Consider the following 18965-nt stretch of genomic DNA (forward strand, 5'->3'; position numbering starts at 1 on the left):
CTAGTGCGGATTGGTAGACTTCACACACCTTCGAAATTCCTACAGAGGAACTTCTCAGATGTGCAGGTTTCCTCACGATGTTTTCCTTCACCGTTAAAGCGAACGATAAATTCACAAAGAATACACACATGATTTTTAGAAAAGTCAGAGGTATGTGCCCTTGGGATTTGAACCTGCGGACATTCGTCTCGGCAGACCGTTCCATACCCAACTAGGCTATCGTCGCTTACATACTCATTACGCGAACGAATTTACTAAAAAAGACAAACTTATAAATGAAAAATAAACATTAAATATTTAAACACAAGATGACTTGCTGATTGAAATGTAAATGTATATATTGCGTTTAATATAGTTTTATTTAAAATAAAAAATTGAAATATTGTTCCAACTGCAGTGTGAATTTGTAAATAGGCCGTATAGGCCGCGGTCTATGGGCGACACGCTTTTAAGGGCGGCAGATTTCAGAGGACGCTCACTTGATTTAATTAATTATTCGTTTATTTAACTTTAGTGCCTTCCATAATACAAACAAATGAAAATCATGGGTGGAGGAAATAAAGGGGCCTACACTCATAAAAAAAATCCGGAACTGGTTCCAAGGCATATAATGATACCCCTGGAACGTCACTAATAAAAAAAAACGACTTATAAGTCGCCCGCGAGTTTTCCCGTGTGAGAGTTTTACAAACTAAAAGTCCCGTTATAATTTTTTCCGGGATAAACAGTACCCTATATCTAGATTGTCCCTATATCTTATGTCTACCCTGTCTTAATCTATCTCCATGCCAAATTTCATCGAAATCTGCTGGGCAGTTTTTAAGTTTTTTGCGTTCAGGTAGGGAAACAATTGCAGCGGGGACTTCCCAAAGCCTAGCGCTTACACCTTGCCTTGAAAGAAATTTGAAACCGGGCAACCTCTCGACACAGCACTTATAAAAGGCTCGCACGGTGCTTTGGTAAACACTTTTTAGCATATTTTTTATTAAGTAAATAATAAAATAATAGGCTATGGATGAATAAATAATTTATTTGCTTGTCTGCAGCGCGGCGAGCCGTTTTTTCAGGTCGAGCAGCACATTCACCTCTGGCTGCCACACCGCCTTATCTTTGGTCGACGCCTTCAACTTTCGCACTTTATCGCCCTAAAAAAAAACAATACAATTATTTTTATACCTCATCTAGAACATTGATCATGCTGAATACACAAAAAGTATTGGACTGAAATTACTCGAAGGCATCATAAATATATGTAAAAGTTTTATTAGTCCCTTTTGGGTATAATCAATGTATGAAAAGCAAAGCAGGCTAATATTGTCAGCAGCAACCTTTTAACGTATTTTTCTTATGTATGCTGCAACAATGTTACTATTAGAAGTATTATGGGTTTAGTTGTTTAACAGTTAACACCGATAATAAGTGATAACTATCTACCTGTTCAGCTATAGCTTTTTCAAGGCTAGCAGCATCTTCGGCCGGCGCGTTGGATGAGCTGGCGCCCTGGGCCTGCGCCGCAGCGAGTTGTTTCTTCAAACTCCCAACAGTTTATCCACTTCTGGTTGCCATACTGCCTTGTCTTTTGTTGAAGCTTTGAGTTGTCGCACTTTATCGCCCTGCATTCATTTAAGTAAAAATAAAATAAATGAATACTGAAGTAATTTATAAGTGATGTTTAACAAATCATGGTGAGTATTTATGTATATATATATATAAGAATGAATTTTTTCGTTGGTTTGTATAATCCACAAGTTATTTTACTACACCTGTTCGGCAATAGCTTTCTCTAAGCTGGCAACATCGCCAGCGCCGTTGACTTGGGTCGGCGCCGGCGCAGCTTGCGCCTGACTCTGGGCCGCTGCGAGCTGTTTCTTCAGCTCCAACAGTTTGTTCACCTCCGGCTGCCACACGGTCTTGTCTTTCGTTGACGCTTTGAGTTTTCGCACTGTCTCGCCCTGGCAGAGGATAATTAGTAATAAGAATTAATCTAAGAAAGATTCGATAATAATCACAAAAATAATCGTGAGGTTTTGTCTTCAAAAACTTACTTCAGATAGAAAATAAAAATTGTAGACCATAATATATGTATTATTGGAAGACTACGTATCAATCAGCTCTAGGCTGCTGCCTGATGGACAGTGAGCCTAGGTCTATTGTCATCTTATAAGTAGAAAAAAATCATAATCATTATGCGGTATATTATGTACCCAGTAATTGTTATTAAAAATAATATAAAACAATGCATTTTATACCTGTGCCGCAACAGCCTTTTCGAGATCGGCTACTGAATTTGAACCACCTTGGGCAGAGCCATTCTCCTGTTAAAACATAAAAAGGCCTTTCACATTTGATTCATTGATTTTTATAAAAAATACTGAGATAGTAATTACAATTATATTTGCTATAGTTAACAGAAAAGAAAATAGAAATAATCAATTGACTAGAAATAAGTAAGATTATTAGAAATAAATAAACAACCGCTATAATGCAAAAATAATTAAACTTTATATAGGGGTTTATAGAAAAATCTTTTTCTGCATTCTGCACATATTGTTTTAAAGGAGCTGTGTTGACGCGTTTTAATATCATTTAACAACTTAAGGGGAAAAAAAATTACAAAACATTAATAATTAGAAGGTAACTATTACTGTTACCTTATTCGCCCGCTCGCTCTGCGTGCCAGCGTACTTGGCACGCAGTTTATCCAATAGATCTTGTTCGATTTTCGCGAAAAGAGGCTCCGGTTTGCCGATCACGTGACCAGGCGGCAAATATTGGATCAGCGATGGATTTCTGCAATCGTTAAATAGTTCTATTTACATGATAATTATAATATTAGACATGATATTAGACAACTCTGTTGTTAGTATTACAATCGAAAATCGTATACGAATTTTTAGATGTTCATAATGATTTGCATGATATTCTAATGTACGAGACAAAATGTCATCGTGTAATCCAGTCACAGTGAGTGTTTTTCGTATGATATAATTGCATGCGAGTTTTTAGTTCTCGCTTGTCTAAATTATGATACAAAAATTTAATAGCTATTATTAGCAAATATTGCGTGCGATTCTTGCCTCTGATTGGGGCATAGAATCTGAATGATTCTGTCTCCCTCTGATTGAGGTTTTATCCCTATAAAATAGTCCCAAGTATGTGCAAGAAATTACTAATTTGAACTATCTGGCCTAAAAGCTAACATTTATAATGGTGTTGTGATGAGTGCTACAAGTGTGTGGTGGTGGGAGGTGTACTCACGCGGGGTTGATCCGCAGCGCGCTGGCGGGCAGGCCGAGCTGCGCGCGCAGGCGGCGCGCGGCGTCGGGCGCGAAGGGCGCGAGCGCGGCGCACACGAGCGCGACGAGCTGGCAGCACAGCGCGATGTAATGAGTGCTACAAGTGTGTGGTGGTGGGAGGTGTACTCACGCGGGGTTGATCCGCAGCGCGCTGGCGGGCAGGCCGAGCTGCGCGCGCAGGCGGCGCGCGGCGTCGGGCGCGAAGGGCGCGAGCGCGGCGCACACGAGCGCGACGAGCTGGCAGCACAGCGCGATGTAATGAGTGCTACAAGTGTGTGGTGGTGGGAGGTGTACTCACGCGGGGTTGATCCGCAGCGCGCTGGCGGGCAGGCCGAGCTGCGCGCGCAGGCGGCGCGCGGCGTCGGGCGCGAAGGGCGCGAGCGCGGCGCACACGAGCGCGACGAGCTGGCAGCACAGCGCGATGTAATGAGTGCTACAAGTGTGTGGTGGTGGGAGGTGTACTCACGCGGGGTTGATCCGCAGCGCGCTGGCGGGCAGGCCGAGCTGCGCGCGCAGGCGGCGCGCGGCGTCGGGCGCGAAGGGCGCGAGCGCGGCGCACACGAGCGCGACGAGCTGGCAGCACAGCGCGATGTAATGAGTGCTACAAGTGTGTGGTGGTGGGAGGTGTACTCACGCGGGGTTGATCCGCAGCGCGCTGGCGGGCAGGCCGAGCTGCGCGCGCAGGCGGCGCGCGGCGTCGGGCGCGAAGGGCGCGAGCGCGGCGCACACGAGCGCGACGAGCTGGCAGCACAGCGCGATGTAATGAGTGCTACAAGTGTGTGGTGGTGGGAGGTGTACTCACGCGGGGTTGATCCGCAGCGCGCTGGCGGGCAGGCCGAGCTGCGCGCGCAGGCGGCGCGCGGCGTCGGGCGCGAAGGGCGCGAGCGCGGCGCACACGAGCGCGACGAGCTGGCAGCACAGCGCGATGTAATGAGTGCTACAAGTGTGTGGTGGTGGGAGGTGTACTCACGCGGGGTTGATCCGCAGCGCGCTGGCGGGCAGGCCGAGCTGCGCGCGCAGGCGGCGCGCGGCGTCGGGCGCGAGGGGCGCGAGCGCGCGGCACACGAGCGCGACGAGCTGGCAGCACAGCGCGATGTAATGAGTGCTACAAGTGTGTGGTGGTGGGAGGTGTACTCACGCGGGGTTGATCCGCAGCGCGCTGGCGGGCAGGCCGAGCTGCGCGCGCAGGCGGCGCGCGGCGTCGGGCGCGAAGGGCGCGAGCGCGGCGCACACGAGCGCGACGAGCTGGCAGCACAGCGCGATGTAATGAGTGCTACAAGTGTGTGGTGGTGGGAGGTGTACTCACGCGGGGTTGATCCGCAGCGCGCTGGCGGGCAGGCCGAGCTGCGCGCAGGCGGCGCGCGGCGTCGGGCGCGAAGGGCGCGAGCGCGGCGCACACGAGCGCGACGAGCTGGCAGCACAGCGCGATGTAATGAGTGCTACAAGTGTGTGGGTGGTGGGAGGTGTACTCACGCGGGGTTGATCCGCAGCGCGCTGGCGGGCAGGCCGAGCTGCGCGCGCCGGCGGCGGGCGGCGGGGGCGCGAAGGGCGCGAGCGCGGCGCACACGAGCGCGACGAGCTGGCAGCACAGCGCGATGTAATGAGTGCTACAAGTGTGTGGTGGTGGGAGGTGTACTCACGCGGGGTTGATCCGCAGCGCGCTGGCGGGCAGGCCGAGCTGCGCGCGCAGGCGGCGCGCGGCGTCGGGCGCGAAGGGCGCGAGCGCGGCGCACACGAGCGCGACGAGCTGGCAGCACAGCGCGATGTAATGAGTCCTAGCTGTCGGTGGTGGGAGGTGTACTCACGCGGGGTTGATCCGCAGCGCGCTGGCGGGCAGGCCGAGCTGCGCGCGCAGGCGGCGCGCGGCGTCGGGCGCGAAGGGCGCGAGCGCGGCGCACACGAGCGCGACGAGCTGGCAGCACAGCGCGATGGCCGCGCCGCCGCGCTCTCTGCAAAACGATTCAACGTTATTTCATCGTCTACTCAGTCCCGGATCTTGAATTTTGGAGGCGGGGCAACATCTGGATAATGCCGCCCCTGACCACCTATATTTTTACTTTTGTCATCATTATCATCATGATTTCGCTCCCCGCGGGAAATAATTTATATGTGTAATGTACTGGATGTCTCAGTAGTCAAAGTTGCGTTAATAATAAGTTGTGTATTGTCTGCCAAGTTTGACTTTGCTGCCCTCTAAATTCGCCGCCCGGGGCACGGGCCCTGGCTTGCCCCCCCCCTCCCCCCAGATCCGGGGCTGCGTCTACTCCTATTGGGGTCAGAGCATGTTTATAAAAAAAAATTGATGGTAAGTATCCGCTCGGATAGTGACCACAATACACAAAAAACGATAGAAAAAAACTCGTATTCCGGTATCAGCCTATATATTTCCGGGTTCAAACTGGCCGGAATAATTGGGTCGACTAGCGAGGGATAAATATCTTTCGTCTGCGACACTCTATCTGGACCCCACTCTAGTTACCATCAGGTGCAGTGGGGTCACTTTGGCATGACCATAAAAAAATTGCAGAATAAACCGGCTTTCTGCTTAACCCGAAACCACTTTGCAGAATCGAGTTAAGGCCGTCAGTAAAATGTTTCACTTTTGTATTTGGTCGTCTTATATTTAACATCTAAGCGGTTTTTACCCATATAGTAAAACAAGCACCTCTCTTCATGAGTACAATTTTTTATATCAAAGTGATTTCAATGAGTCTTATTTTGTGTTTCCTAAAAATCATCGATCAGCACAATATGACGTTACATCCCTGGATAATCTCTATAATGTAACACTCACTTGTCCTCATCAGATCCCTTGAGCAACACCCAAGGTTGTTCGGCCTGCATGTGGTGGTTGCCGAGGCGCGATATCGATAGCACGTGTCGCAGCGCGTCTCTCAGTCGGCCCTTCTCCATGTGCTGCACGTACGCTACGGATAAATGAATCGTTTTATTCGGATAGCGGGATAAAAAATTATTTCTTCCTTTTTGAAGTGTATTTAAAAGAGTACAGTTATAAAAAAAATATCGACTGTTGAAACGCCAATTGACTTAAGCGACATTTTTATAGAAAAAGTTTAACTAGCTAAAAAAAAAAAAAAGAAAGAAAAAAGTGCTGATTTTAAATATGTATGAAACTTAGTATCGCAAAACAAATGTCGCTTAAGTCTTAGCCTTTCAAACGTCGATATATACATGGTCATACTTGGTAAGTCTCTTACGAAATATATTTAGGTAAGGTAGATCTATTACCTAACTGTATGCCGAAAAACTACAATGTTAAAGACTTTATTTGGGTAGATACTATCCGTGGTCTATTTGTGCCAACAAACTTCAATTCCAAAGCATCATTTTATCGAGTTTAAAGGATATAATTATAGAGCCTAAAATATAGACTATAATTATATCACTTCACAACAAATGAGCGGCGTGTTATTTTTATGTAAAAAAACACTTATTTTTATATCAAAAAACACTTATTTTTATATAAAAAAACCACTGATTTTTATATAAAAAAACACTTATTTTTATATAAAAAATACTTAATTTTATGTTAAAAAAACACTGATTTTTATATAAAAACACTTATTTTTATATAAAAACACTTATTTTATATTAAAAAAAACACTTATTTTTATATTAAAAATAACACTTATTTTTATAATAGTCCGGGCTATAATCGTTCACTCACCAACTATCTCCCTATTGACGAGTGCTATCAGTTCGTAGTCCGCGTGCGTGAGCGTGAGGTCGGGCACGCGGCCCTTGAACGTGTTCGCGCAGAAACTCAACGACCGGTGGCAGAAGTTGCCCAGGTTGTTCAGCAGCTCCGAGTTGTTTCTAAATAAAAACAAATTTAGTACACGATTACGAATTCAAATTGTAGTGATTTATATTGTTTTTGATTTTACAATACATATCGATGAAAATTTTAATTAGAAGTACCATATTAAGTATACTACTTGCGGTTACATGGATATACATAATAAAATATGCGCTTGTATATATCTCTCATGTGAATACGGGCAGAGAAGTGAAATAGAGAAAAAGCGATCGTACAGACGTACATACATAGAATTATTGTTTACGATACAAACCTACAAATAAAAATATCGGTATGGGCGCACAGTCGCATTGTCCGTTTTTAAATATCAAATACACATTACAAATAATACAATCGAATTGAAAGTCGTTTAAAAATAGCCCCATTCTTATTGAATAATTACCTTGTTCCAAGTTCGGTCCAACTGAAGCTCGAGTCGGAGGTTTCTGGTCGTATGCTGGCGAGGTAGAAGCGCCACACGTCCGAAGGGATGCCCGTTTCCTAAATAAAATTATGTAAAGCTTCAATAAAACCATGTTATAAGTAAAAGGGTTGAGATTAATAAATGTGACTAGATTTTTCCATTTTAAAAACTACTCAGTCGCAGCTCAGAGTCGGTAAGATAGCGGTGTGATACCCCGTACCACGAAAAGCACGTAAAAACGTTGGACCTGCGCCTGATCTCCATTGCCGTGTCACCGGACTGTGAGAGTGAAGGAACGGAGAGTGTACCTGTATTGCGCACACACTTGTGTACGCAATAACGCACAGGTAACAATAATGTGTCCTGCGTACTTGGCTGATCTCTGTTGGAATTTGCCGCCGAAGCCGAAATCCGGCTTGGAAGGATTCATTCATTCGGTTTTCGGGAAAGTATTTAAAGAATTACACATGTTTATTTTACAATGATGCGGATGACTTTTAAGTTGTTCAGTTCCTAATAAATTGAGACTATAAGTAAATGTTTCCTGACAACGAAGGGATAAAATTGTAGCTTCTTATATCGTAATAAGCGTAATTCATCATTAATATCGAACCACCCTGAAAGTTACTAACCTGTGCATCGGTTCCGAAAACGCCCACACCTCGCGATTTCGAGAACTTGCTCTCCTCGTAATTCAGATATTCTGTGAATAAAACACTTATTGTAAAAAAATGTCTAAAATATTAAAATACATTTTTAAGGTAAAATCCCCTGATAATGTTAACCAAGAAGCCAATCATCATAATAAATCCTTCACGATAAGCATAAAGAAACATTGCACAGTTAATAAAAAATAAAATACTTTATTTATCACGTAGCCGAACAAAGTTGCTTATGTGACGTTAAAACAATGTATAGGGATAATTATAATTATTATTTCTTCTAAATAACAATTAAAACATATGGACATTTTAAATTTAATCATAATATGTTACGGAATATATTAATTGGAGTTAAATAAAAGCTAGAGGACATTCATTAACCACATACATATATATACCAACATAGACCAATATATAAACTAGTTTTATTTTTTTGTGCAGTTAAATATAGTTCTTAATACCTGTGGCGTACAGATGTTTGACTAGCACGTGTCCCTCGTTGACTCCGAGTAGCGTCGCGGGGAACATCACCGCGTGGAATGGTACGTTGTCCTTCGCCATGAATTGGCATAATGTTACCTGTAACAGGGTGAAGTCATAGATAAATCTAGAACACTATCATCAAATGTTACCTTAAGTTATACGGTTCTATGTTAATTACTTCGAAAGTAAGTTAAAGAGTGCTATGAGAGATCTCAATGATTATTATTGCATTATCCTAGACTAGTTTCTCGCTAGAGATATAACTAGTGGACTGCATAGAAAATAATTGTCCACTTTGATTCTTTATCTCTTTCTACCGGTGATCAATTTTGTTTCAATATGGCTAAGTTCATCTTTATGTATATAGTAATAAACATCAAATACATATTTTATATCAAATCGTATTTTATAACCCGTTCAAATATAAATATACAAGAATTGTACTCACTTCACAGTCTTTATCCGGTTTCCACCATTTCTCGTATTGTTTAGTGGCAGATTGTGTTATACTCATGTAACCGATGGGCGCGTCGAACCATACGTAAAACACCTGCGACACAAACAAACTTGGTTCAATGTTAGGCGCATGCGCATGTTTTAACGAGTTGGCAACGTGTTTCGATTACAGATACATCGTACGCGTGTTTCGTGTTTCATTTGCATTAGTATGTAGTATAACAAATTCTGTTATTTGCGAGGCAAGTGCACTGATCAATAAAGCTCGTAATCAGTTCGTTTTTTATATGTTGAGTACATAAGTCATTACAGTTTAATAGTATTCAATGGGTGATACAGATATAATATAACGTGTATTGCACAAATTATGAATTATAATATCAGCCCTGTATTATATACTATTCCACTGTTGGGCACGGGCCTCCTTTACTAATGAGAGGGATTAGGCTTTAGTCTACCACGCTGGCCTAATGCGGCTTGGTAGACTTCACACACCCTCGAAACTTCCTATAGAGAATTTCTCAGGTATGCAGGTTTCCTCACGATGGTTTCCTTCACCGTTAAAGCAAGCGATAATTTACAAAGAATACACACATAATTTTTTTAGAAACGTCTGAGGTGTGTGCCCTTAAGATATGAACATGCGGGCATTCGTCTCGGCAGTCCGTTCCACAACCAACTAGGCTATCGAATTATGAATTTGTAGTAATTAATTATTTACCTTATTACTGTATTTTTCTATGGGTACAGGCACTCCCCACTTAAGGTCCCTAGTGACAGCCCTGGCGCGCAGCGGCTCCCGCAGCCACGACCTGGCGACGGCCCTGGCGGACGGCGACCAGTCCTTTTCCACTGTCGATATCCAAGTTCTTATTGACGGCTCGAGCTGAAAGATAAGTTAACATTAAAGTTAGTATGTGGTAAGTTCGTAAATATTTTACGGTACATTTTATATATATATATATATATATATATATATATATATATATATATATATATATATATATATATATATATATATAAATATATATGTAGTAGTAAAACGAGTACTATAATATTTATAAGTAAGTTGCGGTTGCAACGAAACTTCTTCAATCCATTGCATTGTTTGCGTGTCAAACGGATGTTAATCGAATATCAAACGCAATAGTCAATTTTCACGACACTATGCATGCTATTGGCTATTAAATACCAGCCCTGAACATCAACCTTAGGAGAGGCTGCTGTCGGTCCAGCCAAAAATTCCCTAGATGTAGAACTTGCCTAGAGAAACAGATCCGTTCCTCTAAAGGTAAATGTGCAGTCTCCTACCATTAATCATACGTTGCGGAGGCACCTTATTCTACCTAAACAAACCAAACCAACAACCTACCTGTCCAAGTTCTATGAACAGCTGCTCGCTGGGTTTGATTGTGGGCTGGTGTCCGCAGAGCTTGCACCGCGGCTGCAGCAGCTCCGTGGCGTTGATGAGTTTGCCGCACTTGTCGCACTGGTCGCCCCGCGCAGACTCGTACGCGCAGCCCGCGTGCGGACACGTGCCCTCCACGAACCTGATGCATACCAGCGACGGATATATAATTACTCTAATAGGCCGTAAAGCAGGGGTGGCCAACCGGTCGATCGCGACATCAAGTCCAGTCGATCGTGGCAAGGCAAAAATATAAATACGTAGAACAGACCGCGCAACATACCTAATCACTAACTGCCGCAGGCATCGTCTTGTATCATTTTTTAATCAAAATAATAATAAATTGTGTACTGAACTATTTTGTTTCATTTAAGATTTCAAGATGTATGTAGCTTGGTAAATCGCACAGAGTATCATCAGTGAAAAATAGATCTTGGGTCTTACCAAGTTGGCCACCCCTGCCGTAAAGTATTACGTAACGTAATTTGAAGGGGAGGGGGGTCTCCTAAAACGTTACGATGCGTTGCAGGAGCGGCAGGGGGGGTTCGTACAACGTGTTATGTAACATTGTTTTTTTTTTTTAAAAAACTATAGCAAAGATATTTTAGCTACTTTCCGGTACTTTGCGTAGCATAATTGTAAATATTACAAAAAAAATGTAACTTTTGGAGGGGTGGGTTGGGGCGTACAGGAAAACGTTACGATGAAACGTTATGATGATGATGATGATGAACAAAAGTCATACTCTAATCTATGCTCCTAAATAAATAATAATAAAATGAGTACTGGGAAAATATGACTGTTAAATAAAATTAACTCAAAGTTGTGAAACAAGCCTTAATATAGAGAAATTACAATCTAGTTACTAAATAAAAGCGTTATTATTCTCGGGTAATCGGCTAAAACGTGTGGTAATACCATTGCATACCTAAGATTAAAAAAAAAATCATATTGCTTTGTTTTGATGATTGTAATACTTACTGTCAATTTAGGAAATTTTGAAATAAAGGATCTGACTAATATATTTTGGAATCTTTATTTATAAGTTTATGAGAAAACATAATATGTATCATGTTTTTAGATTATTATTGTCATTCTTACCTATCAGCCAAAAACCTGTCGCAGTTTTGACAAAGAAGCTGATCCACTGACTGTGAGCTGATGAACCCGTTCTCTCTCAATTTGAGGAACATCTGTTGTGCTATTCTGTAACAAATAATAATCATTATTAGTATTTAGTGTTGCAGTATCAAGAAAAAAAAAATACATTTCATGTGACAGTTTTTTTCATTATTCTAGTAGCAATATACTTAGTCTTTGAATTCTGTTTTTATTCCCGCTCCAGCCTTCGGCCCTCATGGATGATACTGTCTATACTAGACTAACTCTCAAGCCCACACGGACGCCGGCATCCAAACTCGTGCGTCTTACGCACACCACGTACGGACTAATTTTAAACGATCGAGCTTTGATCATTGGCCGTAAGGAGGCGCCTTTGACGATAGAGCTAGTGGGGTGTATAGATCATTTGATTCACAAAAACGCGCTCCACTATTTTCCCTAATCGGTTATAGTGGGCGTGAGTGTGCCTAACCAGCATGAGAGCACACGCACACTACTATGGATAGCGTCCGGGCCGAGGCTTGGATTAGTCCCCTTACCCCATGACACCCCAACTACACCCATCCACAAAAAGCGGTAGGACGCGTCTTCGTGGATGAAATGACCTATATAGTGTATTACTTACAATGTCTGCTCGTCGGTGCTCGTGCGTCCGAAGTAGTCGAAGCCGATGTTGAACCACCGGTACACCGAGTTGTGAATGTCGAAGTATTTGTCGCAGATCTGACGCGGCGTCAGACCCTCCTCCAACGCCTAGGATAATAATACACTTAGATAACATCAATAATTAAAGCGACAGATAAATCATTCTTTGATTTACAATATGACGTTACGTTGATGGTATATTCTATAAGTTATGGTTTTTGTTTATTTGACGAGTGGTCCGTAAGGCCGTTCTGTAGAATGACACCTGGAAGTGCCCTAATTCCCACAACATAGAGAAATAGTATAAACGTAGAGATACGGTTATAATGTGATTTTGTTGTCCTGATATTATCTTACTTCTTACTTGTAGTAAAGGCAAAAACAAATAAACAGATTTAAATGAAATTTGGCACACGGCTAAATCATGTCCTGGATTACATAATTTTATCCCAGGAACTTACTCCCATAGCAAATAATATAAATTATTTAACAGAGAAAATGCTAACCTTCGTTTCAGTGGCTGTTCCATACTCGTCTGTGCCGGAAACGAATAAAGTGTTGTAGTCACACAATCGACAATACCTGTAGTCATACAAGATAATATTATAGAGTAATTCAACTTTAAATGTATAAATTATACACGCTAAAAAACCTAATAATTACATAATTTACAGCAAACAAACAAGAAATAATTGTACATGGTCGTGATAAGGATACCAGACCTAGGTATCTTATAACTCAGCCCAGCCCAGCTTCAAGTGTAATTTGTTCATCCATTATTCAATAGGGTATTTTACTATATTCAATTTTGCAATATAGCCTTATATCGAATTTCAAAGGTTTATATCTTGTTAATAATTTTATATTTATATAATATTTTTTGATAAAAAAAAAATACGAGTAAAATAACTTAAATTGTATAAAATATAATTTGCTTACCTTGCAAATATATCGGCGGAGAGCACACACCCGATAATATTGCCGAGATGCGGCACGTTGTTCACGTACGGCAGCGCCGCCGTTACTAACATGTTCTTACGGCCTTTTATTGGTAATCTAAATAAATATTACTTTTGTATCACCCAAAATGAAATAGCTGATAATATCTACGGAACTAAGGTCTCTAAGTAAGTTTTACAATTTATATTGTACTGAAAAGTATAACTATATATTTATAAATGTTTATTCTTTTCGTTTCTTTATGATATCTTGTTATAATCATTAGCACAATAATTTTGTCAATTATTAATATTATTTGCGAGGGTAGTTACAACTTTATGGTATAATTTGATTTCAGCGCCATCTATGAATTTTAATAAAATTTACTATAGCCTAAAAAGCTTACACTATCTTCGCTTCTGGTAGTGGTTCCTGGAGGTTTTTAAGTCCGTTGAGCCAATTCTCCTTCGCCGCTTCCACCTCTTCCGGCGTTGGACCTGCCTCAGTCGCAACACCATCTTCGGGTGACCTACAATCAAAAAATAACTATGAATATTGTAAAGCTAAATTTAATATATGTAAATTTAATATGTGCTATTGTAAATATATTGGCATGTCAAACAACGGCTCAATCCAGCACAACACGGTTTTCTCCTCAAAAAATCCACTACAACAAATCTTTTAAGTTTTACTAGTGATATTACTGAAGCTATAGATGGTGGCAAAGAGGTACATGCTGTATACACCGACTTTAGCAAAGCGTTCGATCTTATAAATCATGACATTTTGCTTGCTAAGGTCAGAGCCATGGGTATACACGGTTCATTATTGCGCTGGTGTGATTCGTATCTGCGAAACCGATCTCAGATGGTAGTCGTAGAGGGTTTTAAGTCACAGATAAATACTGTACCATCAGGAATACCGCAAGGATCTCACATAGGTCCTTTATTTTTTCTTATATTCATAAATGACTTAGCTAACTTGTTAAAGAGTAAATTCACAATGTACGCAGACGATTTAAAGCTATATGAAATCATTGAATCTCCACAGGATACAGACAAATTACAAACTAAAATTGATATTGTCTCTGAGTGGTGTAGAATAAATCAGATGGTGTTAAATGTAAGTAAATGTAAGCATATAAAATTTACTCGAAAGCGTAGTCAGACGATCCATTCTACCGGTTATTTCATCAATAACTTTCCACTTGAAGAAGTGTTTGTCATTCGTGACTTGGGAGTATTTTTGGATAGTTAACTGAGTTATCACTACCACATGAATGAAATTGTAAAAAAAGCATCCCGTTTATCTGGTTTCATTTTAAGACAATTAAAATCTTTTAGAGATCCTGCTGTGGTCATTCCCGTTTATAATTGCACTATAAGAAGTATTTTGGAGTATGGAAGTTCTATTTGGAATCCTACATATGAAGTCCACCATAACAAAGTTGAATGTGTACAGAAACGGTTTCTTTATCAAACATCTTATATAAGTGGCAAGTGTAAATTTCTTAAGAATTATGAATCTAGACTAGAATATTACAAACTAAATTCTTTGTCTCATAGGAGGAAAATTGCGGATATTTTGTTTCTTTATAAGTTAATGAACGGCTATATTGAATGTGAAAATTTGTTGGAGAAGATTCAAATTGTGGTCCCCCGCCAAGGTAGTCGTCTTTGCAATCGCAAAACCTTGGCGACACCACATTTAAAAACTAATCTGGGGCAACATTCCGCATTATATCGCATGGTTTCGGGCTACAATGGCATTAGGCAGCAATTTGACATTTTCTCCTTCTCCTCCTTTTCATCAGCTAAAGTTAAAATTAGAAATGCTGTTAGCAGTCGAATTACGTAAACTTGTACCCTTAATCTAACCCAAAATGTGATATTCTTAATTTATAATTGATTTTGTAAATTTAGCTTAAAGGTAATTGTATAACACCCTTTTTGTTATGTTCTTTTTTTTTCTCTATTTTATTTTATGTGTAGTTAAAAGATTTTGAGCCCACATTTATAAGATAATTTATAAAAGTTAAGTTATATGTACGCCGCGTTCACTATTTTAGGACATACATTTATATAAATAAGTAACGAAAATGTTATTAGAATTAAGTAAAATTGTATCGTCTGGTTTGTGAAACAATAATAAAAAAAAAGCTGATACTATCAATTTATGTTTAGTTTTTACCTACAATTTATATGTTATAGTCACACATTGCTTCCCACCTGTGAGTAACATTGTGGGCTACACCTTATATTATTTAAATGAAAGATATAATTACTTCTTAAATATACATATATTTGCTATCCTACATTAAATTAAGTTGGATTTAAATTAATAATTCTTAAATCATAATAACTAAAACTATAGACAGATTAGTATTATGTTAAAACTAAAATCTATGTAGATAAATAATGTAATTATTTTGAAACTTACCTAATTGGCGAGGCCAGGCTCGCCACTTGCGGAATGCCGAGGGCTGATGACGCCCCGAACGGACCTTCAGGAGATCCACCCCACTGCTTTACTGCTTCCTATAGTGTGAATAGTTATAAATAGAGATTAAAATGTACAAACATTGAATATTAACCAGTCTAGGTACGGTCCACAATAGGAGTAGATAATATGTCAATAAGATTATATTTCTAATATGATGATTATTGGTAAAAATAGTTTTATTTTTTAACCGACTTCAAAAAAGGAGGAGCTTATCAATTCGACGTGATTTTTTTTATATTTAAATTACACACATAAAAATAGTTAGTTATTGGTAATAAATACATTTTAGTGACCATTAAAATCAATCAAAACATATTTTTGTCCCAAAAAGATGAGCTCTAAAATAACCTATTACATAAACTACCAGAACTCAAGGTACAATCAATTATAACCATGTAAATGACATCACTCATCAATGTGTTAGCTTGTTTTAGTGAGCCTTTGAATGATGTTTAAGCATCAATTATCAAATATTAAGTTAAAAGTATATTTGAGTTATTTGGTTAAATCCTATAAAGGATAATGAAGCATTAATAAATAAAAAAATATTGAGCTATTTGTTTATGTCCTATAAATCATAATGAAGCATAAATAAAAAAAAATCAAACTTAAGCTATTAGCAGTTCAAAAAATGTACCTGCACAGCCTTAGCAGCTGCTAGTTCTTGGCCCCACCGTGCCAAGTTTACAAAATCATTCATATACTGTTGTTTGAGATCATTATTGTGCTGCAGCGGATACAATGTACTCCATATCGCAATGTCGGCTGCTGACAGCTTCTCCTGATCATAAATATAAAAAAAAAGACTCATCATTTTCTAAAAGATATTTCTTATTAGCTTCCTGTAGGAATGTTTTGGACTTATGATCAATTCAATATCAATTAAAATACCACATTACTTATTCTATGCATAATGCTGAAATTCGTATTTCTGGAAAAAGATATACTAACAATATCTTCCCATAACTGTTTGACCACTAAGATATCAACATTACCAAGAGCTCATTTAAAAACCACCAAACATAAAAAAATTGACATTTTAAATTATAAATTAAAAGGTAACACTACTTACGCCGAGCAAATACTTGTGCTTCTGTAATAGAGCATCCACAGTTTGTAAAGACGCTTGGAGTGCTTGTTTGAGATCTGAGGGCACTGTCTTAGATGATACCACAGCAGCTATGGCTGGCTGCAGACGAGTTGCTTCCCATTCTTGCAATTGTTGACTGAAAATATACTTTAAAGTTAGATACAAATAATATTTTTTCTGAATATGAATCCATTCTTTTGATGCAAGTACATAAAATTATCTTTTCATTAATAACTGTTAAATGGAAAAGTAAATTTGTCACTTAAATGGTTTCTTATTTGTATTTATTAAATTTGAATTTGCAAATATAGTATTTGGATTATTATAACCAATTAATAAACAACTTCCTGTATAAAATCCTAGTATTAAATACTCACCACTGCCCATCCTCAGACAAATCTAAAATGGGGAATAGATACTGCGTGGCAGCATTGCTTGAGAAGAAGCTGAGCTCTGGGTCCACCTCAAGCAGCGGTAGTTGGCGTGGCCCTGCGAATACATCTGCAATCACGTCAGCCTCGGTATAACCCACAACCACCGCACCACCAGAAAAATAAGTTAGGAACAAAGGCATAGAGAAAGTGTGACAACAGAGTATCGGTCAATCCGATTCACAATATTTTAAATTTTTTAGGTAGATAATTAGTTAGCTCTTTATATACAGGCAGTGCTTATATATGTATATTGTAAAATTATTTAGAAGAATATTACATTGTAACATCAAGTATTAAAATATTGTGCTTTGTTAAATTATGTTATTACAGTGATAACAAAAAAATCATAAATTAAATTTTAAAATATTTCCTAAGATAAGTATAGGCACAATGCATGCAAAGCATGGTCATAAACACAGGAAAACAAATAGAAACACATGGCGAATTTGTCCATCAGATACTAAATAATAGAAATAATTTAAAATACAATTTAGATAAATTAATTGAAGTTTAATTACGATAAAAATAATTTTAATTTTTTTTTCCATAGATCTGGGGAAATCTAGCCTGATGCAACTTATTTACTTACACATACAAAATAAAGCATTATTTGCCAATGGTATTAAAAGTATTGTCGTAATATAATATTCAATTAATTGTAAAGAAATATTATTCTAGCTAAATTATGATAACATTTTAAACTTAATGTAAATATTATATTGAAAATAAAAAGGAAACATCTACCTTCAAAACTGGCCTCTTCCAAGGTAACACTTTTTCCGGCTAAATTTGCCGCTATTAATAGCTTCAGAGTGGAAGTGTTGTTTTTATTTGTATAAATTTTCATTTTTAATATCTTTTATATGATATTACAATTTCCAATTTCCCATAACCTAAAAATTACCCAGCTGGCAGTAAATCGTTCCAGGGTTCAATAACGCAATTAAATTTTTTGACGTTTTGATAATATTTGCTATTTCATGTAGATAGATTCATTCATAAAGGTTAAAACAAGAAACAACAGTACATACATGTTGTAGTTCCTAAATAGTATGATACGGAATATTATCTTTTCACTTTGTCGATTGACAGTTGAATCACTTATAAAGCGAACAAATTAAGGAGTTTTAACTACAGTACAAATAGGCATTTAAATCTTCGTTTAATTGGGTATCACCAGATGTTTATTGAATATTGCATTATTATATTGTTTATTCTTTTCCTATATTATGGCTACAAGCACTTTGCTCTTAATTATAACCATAATATGAAAACATGATACGAAATTATTGATCTCCGCCCTGAATTCTTGTATAGTATGAGCCACAAAATTGACTTACAAGAATCAGGTGAGAGATGGTGGGTTTTTGATGAGCCCTATACGTGAATCTCTTTGAATAGATATCAAAATCACATACTTCGTGGCAATCAATAAATTGGAATACACGGCGAAGAGTGGATGCATTAGTTGCACTTATGTATACCTCTCCATGGATAATGAACGTGAGGTAGCGTCCATTGCGATTGTGATGCGTCTTTAATACATAAGTATATTTCTATAAAACAAATTATACTTAAGAGGCGGATTATCACGTTGCTACTCGATCCGAGCCGCACCGGCTGATGGATGCTATCCAGTTGTCATTAAGGCTCACTTTGGCTCGTATTCACAAATGGTACTTAC

General features: G+C 39.3%; 1 protein-coding gene across 1 annotated transcript; it reads right to left on the minus strand.

The window, feature by feature from the left end:
- Positions 1 to 1010: 1010 nt before the first annotated feature.
- On the minus strand, positions 1011 to 18280 carry LOC115439726 (methionine--tRNA ligase, cytoplasmic). The gene is given in 25 exon segments (XM_037440102.1): positions 1011 to 1145; positions 1435 to 1536; positions 1539 to 1613; positions 1764 to 1952; positions 2250 to 2315; positions 2652 to 2790; positions 5102 to 5245; positions 6091 to 6223; positions 6985 to 7133; positions 7520 to 7617; positions 8173 to 8243; positions 8664 to 8781; positions 9134 to 9235; positions 9863 to 10027; positions 10514 to 10691; positions 11651 to 11755; positions 12297 to 12424; positions 12823 to 12898; positions 13256 to 13372; positions 13662 to 13784; positions 15695 to 15792; positions 16395 to 16538; positions 16830 to 16983; positions 17225 to 17348; positions 18026 to 18280. Coding segments are annotated over 25 exon segments (3018 nt in total). The 5' UTR covers positions 18129 to 18280; the 3' UTR covers positions 1011 to 1028.
- Between the last annotated feature and the right edge of the window lie 685 nt (positions 18281 to 18965).

The sequence above is a fragment of the Manduca sexta genome, chromosome 18 (assembly GCF_014839805.1).
Source record: "Manduca sexta isolate Smith_Timp_Sample1 chromosome 18, JHU_Msex_v1.0, whole genome shotgun sequence".
NCBI lineage: Eukaryota > Metazoa > Arthropoda > Insecta > Lepidoptera > Sphingidae > Manduca > Manduca sexta.